Genomic DNA, 7190 nt, shown 5'->3' on the forward strand with positions numbered 1-7190 from the left:
ATATTTCCCCCCAAATTTATATTAATTGTGCACTTTTTCACTAGATGTGGCTATGCAGTCCTGGAAAACAGCGTTTAGTGCATATTTTCAAACAGAAAAATCGCGTCCCCGCGCCCTTCATGTTGCCGCCCGGCGATCTCAGCTGAAGCGAACAACCAATCAGAGACGCGTAACGCGGATACGTCATGCAAGATTTGCATACCGCCCGCCCACCGCTTCTGCTGGCTGCTGCCATGCTAGCTACGCGCCGTACTTGAAATAAATTGACGTGTATCGCCGTATTTCTGGAAATAAATGCCGCGACACGAAGATCTAGCGCTGACTCGGCTTGCACCCAGCGTTCAGCGTCACCCGCGCCATTACCCCCGCCGTCATCCCGCGCCGTCATTGCTGCGCCGTCACCCAACGTTTTTATCGGAACCAGACACCCCTCTGTTTGACCCCTTTTAAATGGTAAGACCCAAAACTGCAACCTCCCCATTCCTTAACAACATGGTAAATTCCATTTTCAGCATGGCGGGGGTGTCCGGAGCACTTGAAAACCTTTTATTTCCACGCCCATAAACACATATGCAATTAAACAAAAACGTTCTGCATCATCTGCAGCCCAACAGCAATACGTATACCGAACCACAGACAAATCCGTCCAGCCGATCGCGAGAAACAGCTGCTGACAGAAATGTTTCGAACCATAGTAAAACCTCCTCGCGGAAGGATATCTCCTTCCCCGGAGGTAACAAAAGACAAAGTGGCCCACACGTATACGTGTCAGACTTTTCTTTTCATTCCGAGCTTGTATGTAAATTTGTCTGCACAGTCGGGGAAAGATCAAAAGGTGTCGCTTGTGCACTGTACTTCGCACTTGTGTGCGAGTCCTTATCTGTTGATTTACATTTGAATAATCATCTACTAGTACTTGTTCGAAACCCTCTTTTTAAATTCAGTCGGATTAAAAAAAACTTTTGCTGACGATTTCTGCAACAGCGCAAATGAAACTGTACTGCTGCAAATACTAGGAGGATTTTTTTCCGAGGAAATCATTTCTAAGAAGAAGTTGGTGGTCTGGAGAAGATTGTGACTTTTCTATAGTCTGTAGCCTCTACGTAGCCTCTACCAGGCTTCGGGACGTGGAACTTTGGATACAGGCGGTCACGACCAATCATCGAAGCCTGGTAGAGGCTACAAACGCGATGCACCACACGGACATCTGCTTTAGATTACGAACCGTTCCGGGGGTGGCAGCGGGAGATTTGGGGAAAAACAAGAAGGCTCCTCCTTGGATGGATTCCATAGTTCGACGCCTGGCTGTATAATTTGGATTTGGAAATTTGTAGCCCCTACTATTAAAGCTCACCGGATCAGTGCTTGAAAACATAATTTTGCCAAATACTGGCAGACAGGGTAGTATGCCAGCGCTGCGGAGTTATCAGGCCAGAGCTAGACGGAGTAAAGTTTGAATGACTTGTGTGTTGTAGAGGCTAGCGAGTACGTGCTTACCTGCTTTCAGAGCCGCTTCGACACCACGAAGACAGCCGTTCTCGGCGGCGTCTATCAGAGCTCCATTCGCGTTTCTTGCCATGTCGACGTCGTGCGTGGATCGCTGTTGTTGTTGGGCACAGCTTGCGCGTGTCGCCGTCTGAGTTTGAACTGAAGAAGTGGTCAAGAGTGGGGATCCGGAGGAGGAGTTGTCTTGTCACGTGACGTACTGTCCTGTCACTTTTGAGTTAGTGCACGTGGGCGGGGCTTTGGGCTAGCCTCGCACCAGGCTTCACAAGCGGCTGCAAACAGCAAAGAGTGCAAAATTACATGCCACGGTCGGGAGTTGGTCGTCTGAAGGAGCACAGCTTGCGCTCCGACTTTACAGTACTACATTGGCTTTAAAAATGAAAAAGAAATGAGTTGTTTTAAATCAGTTGTTTTTACAAGCAGCCATTTATGGCCCCACCCACAGCAATGGATCACGTGACAAAATACTCGTACCACCCCCCGGGGGTCCTCTTGGTCTTCAGTTCGGACCCCTGACAGCGCGCGCGGCGCCCACAACAGCAGCGATCCTCGCGAAGAAAATGGCGAACGAAGCTCTGCTTGAAGCAGCTGACAGCGGCTGTCTGCGAGGCGTCAAAGCAGCTCTGAAAGCCGGTAAGCACATCTTTGCTAGCCTCTGCAAGGTATCCTATTTCTCCTATGGCCTATAATTTTGTTTCAAACTGTACTCGTGCCTCTTTTTATTTCCTTACAACCAGGCGTCGAAACAACTACTAGTAGGAATTTTTGGTACCAAACAAAACTGCTGTTAAGTTGTTTTTCCCCAAATCTCCCGCTGCCGCACCCGGAACTGTTTGTATTTGAAGCAGATGTCCGTTTCGTGCATCTTGCATGGATCATGGAGGCATGGATACAGCAAGTTTGCTTTTTCCTTACTCTCCAAGCAGAGGTTGAATGGGAAGATTGTGACCTTTTTCTATACCCCGTTTTTTTCTGACAGCCGGCCCATCCAACTTGATACTGTCGGCTGGCTGGATTACTGTCCGCGTGTTGGATACTATCTTTTTAGCCACCAAAAGATCTGCCTGGAGATTACTTTTTCCTATCGAATGAACTCAGAAGATTACTGTACAGTGGTTGAGGAAGACGATTTGCGTCCTTTCTATTCTATGAACTTCTATCATACCCTGTTCTCTATGCCTAGTGGAGAGTAGCGACAGAAAACTGGGTATATGTAGAAAGACCAGAAAATTATAAATTATTTTACAAGCGTTGTTTACATCTCCAGTAAACGTTTTTCTTCTCGTCTGCTTGAATTTGAAAAGATTGCTTCGAACAAGTAGACGATTATATGCAGACAACAGGTAAGGACTCGCACATAAGTGTGAAGTGCAGTTTACATGTCACAGGGGAGATTGGAATCCAGGGGAATCCGGAACTCCCCTAGGACAATATGGAATCCTCCTAGGGAAAATTAGAATTCCAATCTCCCCTAGGGGAAATTGGAATTGAAGTTTTTCTTCTACAAAACTGAGATCTGAATATCTGAATTCCAATGTCTCCTAGGAGAGTTCCAGATTCTCCTAGGGGAGATAGGAATTCCAATCTGCCCTAGGACAAGTGGGAATTCTTACAGGACAATCTCCAATTTTAAAAGGAGAAATTCTGCTTGCATCAAATTTAATGCTTTGGAAAATAGACTGAATTATTTCACACCTAAACTTTCAATCAAATCATCATAGGTAAGTGAATATGTAAATCAGACCCAGATATTTGCATCAGGCCATTGTGAGATAGTGACTCAAAAACCAGTTTTTCCAGTTAGTTAGCTAGTGACTTGAAATAAGGTTAATAAAATCATGGTTAGTAAGAATATTGTTGTTTCCTTTTGCCAATTCATTTAGATTTGGATCTAAGTTAGAAGGACAGATTCAAAACTGCCAATTATGCCAGGATCTTGATTCCAATCTAGTAATTCACATACAGTAGTAATAGGCTTGCCTAGGCTGAAAGTGGTTGAAAGTTTAGGTGTGAAATGATTCAATCTATGAGTTCTAGTATTTCTACTAATATACATGTATTGGGATCAGAATACTTAGTATCATGATTCCAATCTCTCCTAGGAGGATTCCAGATTCCCCTAGGAGGATTCCAGTCTCCCCTAGGGGAGATTGGAATTCCTATTTCCCCTAGGGGAGATTGGAATTCCTATTTCCCCTAGGAGAGACTGGAATCCTCCTAGGGGAGATAGGGATTCCAATCTCCCCTAGGAGAATTGCGGATTCCCCTGGATTCCGATCTCCCCTGTGACATATACAAGTGACACCTTTTGATATTTCCCCGACTGTTGAGAAAATTTACATACAAGCTCCGACTGAAAAGGAAAGTCTGGCACGACTGTTGACCACTTTTCTCGCAGTGACTGATAATGAATTTCCAAGCAGGCTGCTTCACAAATAACCAAGGAGGTTGTATCTCTCACAAGGACTTCCGTAAGCGCTATAAAGTTATACTCACTGAAGTCTCCCTTGTCACTTTTTACTAAAACTCAGGTGCGAACGTTGACTACGCCCAGGGTGGCAACGACGCCAACAGCGGTAGAACGGCTCTGTTCATCGCTTCTGGCAGGGGGCAGACATCGTGAGACTGCTGCTCCGCAAGGGGGCGTCTGTAACAAAGAGATCCAAAGGGGGATCATTTTCTCCCCTTCATGTTGCAGCGAGCCTAGGTATTTGGTCATGGATAAAAAAATAACTTAAGTAATCATACCTTCGACATTATAGAGCGGGTGAATACTACGGGGATGGCACCCAGGCTAATTTGCATGACAACGAACAAAGCAGTTGTGTAAGCAAGGATAACATCCTAGGTGAAACAAAACATTGTGTACTTTTTAAATGTTGAATTTCTAGTTTTTTTTTAAATATTGCATAATAATAGTATCTTTATTAACGTTACCTATTAAATCGCAAACATTATACTAGTACAACGTTGTATATTTCTCACATTGCAACTCCAACCCAGGACACACAGAAGTGGTGGAGTTGCTGGTACAACACGGTGCAACGTTAGACACGCGGGACGCGTTCCAGAGGACCCCGCTCATGATGGCAAGTGGCTACAGACAAGTCAGCACATTCCGACAGCTGATCGAGCTCGGAGCCCGCCCTGATTTGGCCGACGTTCGCGGCACGACGGTGCAAAGGCAAGTGTCACGTCCTTTAAGAATTAACAACTGGGTACAAAACTTCCGGGTACAAAATTGTCGCTTGTTTTGGGTGGCTGAGCTCGGAGCAAGAGTTGGTTTGACTGACGTTAATCGCTTGACGGCCCAGGAGTAAGTGTCACATCATGTGAGAACGTAACGACTGTTACTTCCAGATACAAAAGTATTGTCTGCTTTGGTTGGCTGAGCCGTGGGTTTGTGTATATGTCCGGTCAGAGTAGGTTGACAGCACGTGGGTGGGGAAAGATTGACAGACAGAATGTCAAAGGTCTCAGAATATGAGCCCAGTAGAAACTAGAGACAGAAAATTGGGTAGACATGAAAGTAGGCTGGCAAGACTGGTCAAAAGGTCTGGGGAATGGGGGTGAACTTGTAAAGTGTAAAGATGTTTAGAATTTTGACTCGCCTCAAAAAATCACTTTTTAATCTGTCCGCTGATGTTAGTACTCGTATCTCTAACTTGTTGTGCAAACCTACAAAACCAGGTACTGCGAGTTATTAAGTGTGGATGGAGTAGAGTGCCTCCCCGCACGTGCAGAGCTGGTGGAACTGATACAAGAGGCACTGCAGACAGGGCTGCTGAAATGCTGCAACCCTACATGTGGAAAGCGGGGAAACAGGTAGGTCTTCTCACACCCGGGTATGTGGGTATTGTTTTTGATGTTGTGACTTGTGTGTGTGTGTGTGTATGTGTGTGTGTGTGTGCGCACATGTGTGTGTGTGCATTTGTGTGTGTTTGCACGTGCGTGTATAGGTAACTGTTTCTGCTCCCCAGGTCCACCCTGAAGCTGTGTGCCCGGTGCAAGCTGACCCGGTACTGCAGCCGAGACTGTCAGAAACAACACTGGCTGGGCGGGCACAAGAAGAGCTGCGGACATGACGCCTGCACCGACGATGCAGCAACCACCTTAATAAAAGTGTTTGAGATGCTGTCAGGGGATACTAGACTTAAGGAGGATGAAACTGTCAACTTCCTTGCTCAAGAAATCACATCAAAAGTAGCTTAGGACATGTATAACAAATATGAGTAAAACGTTTTGTTTTTCACACAACACATACATTCTGTCCAAAATGCCACACAGTTTTGTACGGCTTTGTTTGGTTCCTCTTGTAAAGAATGTAAACAAGTGTCTAACTAAGAGTCAGATTTACACAAACCAACTTTTGCAATGGCTATTTCTCTACCTATTGTTACTGGGGTCAGTGAATGTTGTCATGTTCTCGCTTGTGTTTCCTCTGATGAAAGTAACTTTCTACAATCCTGACTGTTGCATGTTTTGAGTCAAAAGTAAAGCTGGTGAAGCCTTCAGCCATGTGCTATTTGTCTTATTGCCATTATTTCTTTTATACTTCATAGGTGGTGTCAGTCAATGCAGAAAATACACCTACATCTTCATTCTGTATATAAACCCAGTACACAGACCAGTGCAGGTTAGGCATCAGAAATACCTGCACAGCTCCAATTTTACCTGCACTAACCTGCATATACCCAGTACATGGACCAATGCAGGTTAGGTGCAGGAAGACATCAGAAATACCTGCACAGCTCCAATTTTACCTGCACTAACCTGCACATACCCAGTACATGGACCAGTGCAGGTTAGGTGCAGGTAGACATCAGAAATACCTGCACAGCTCCAATTTTACCTGCACTAACCTGCATATACCCAGTACATGGACCAGTGTGGGTTAGGTGCAGGTAGACATCAGAAATACCTGCTCCAATTTGACCTGCACTAAGGTGCTTCACTTAGTATTTCAAACCCTGCTAACTGCATAACCAATAGAGGCTGGTAGCGAAACAGCTACTTTAGTGTGCCAAACATGTCATTCTTTACTCTGACTTCTTGATCTGTCCCTTTTTGATCTGTGACTTGAGCGTGATGAAGAGGTTTCTTTTCTGCTCTGCTCAGATGATTTTGACCTTGACGAGTGTCTATGCGACCTTGACTTGGATGATTTCGAGTGTTTATGAGAATCTCTAGATCTAGATCTAGATCTTGATCTAGATGTTGATCTGGAACGAGATTTCCTATGTCTGTCCTTTTTCCTTGATGCACTATCGGCATCATGATGTGTTCTCGATTTTCCCGTGGAGCTAGACCTAGCAGTAGCACGTCTCTGATTGGTTGATGGTGATGAACTGGATGGACCGTCGTTGTCACTCTTTTTTCTCTCCGACCGCTGTTGGCGATTTTTATCAGACAGCTGGCTGGCCAAAGTGTTGATGAGAAACCGTTTGTTTGCCGGTGGAACCGGGCACTTGTCCCTAGAAAAACAATGGATGCACTTTGATGATCAAAGACATGATGACAAGCCTCATTTGAAGGATAGTAGTACCAGACAGTAGTACCTCTGTAGTCTCTACCAGACTCCTTTGCAGGCTGAATAAATAGTAGAAATCGGCAAAGGGGGAAATCATTGGCCAGAGGAGTTGGCCGGCCATAGAGGGTCCAGTTTGCCTGCACGGAAAACTGGA

At 45.3% G+C, this 7190-nt stretch overlaps 2 protein-coding genes and 1 pseudogene across 2 annotated transcripts in view; 1 reads left to right on the forward strand and 2 right to left on the reverse strand.

Annotated features, from left to right (window-relative positions):
• The window catches only part of LOC109487216 (serine/threonine-protein phosphatase 6 regulatory ankyrin repeat subunit B-like), a gene marked incomplete at its 3' end in the record, with an annotated part of 16595 nt that extends 14998 nt beyond the window's left edge, over positions 1 to 1597 (reverse strand). The window contains exon 1 of the mRNA XM_019791201.1: positions 1498 to 1597. Within this exon, the coding sequence (XP_019646760.1) occupies positions 1498 to 1579 (82 nt within the window). The remainder of the gene's footprint in view (positions 1 to 1497) is intronic.
• Positions 1598 to 1774: 177 nt separating this feature from the next.
• Positions 1775 to 6198, forward strand: LOC109487279 (annotated as a pseudogene).
• A 347-nt stretch (positions 6199 to 6545) lies between these two features.
• Positions 6546 to 7190, reverse strand: part of LOC109487217 — a 1608-nt gene continuing 963 nt past the window's right edge. Inside the window, exons 3-4 of the mRNA XM_019791202.1 lie at positions 6736 to 6980; positions 6546 to 6616 (exon numbers count right to left, since the gene is read on the reverse strand). Coding sequence (XP_019646761.1) covers positions 6546 to 6616; positions 6736 to 6980 — 316 coding nt within the window. The remainder of the gene's footprint in view (positions 6617 to 6735; positions 6981 to 7190) is intronic.

This window comes from Branchiostoma belcheri, unplaced genomic scaffold (genome assembly GCF_001625305.1).
Source record: "Branchiostoma belcheri isolate BF01 breed outbred unplaced genomic scaffold, Haploidv18h27 scaffold87, whole genome shotgun sequence".
In the NCBI taxonomy this organism is placed as follows: domain Eukaryota; kingdom Metazoa; phylum Chordata; class Leptocardii; order Amphioxiformes; family Branchiostomatidae; genus Branchiostoma; species Branchiostoma belcheri.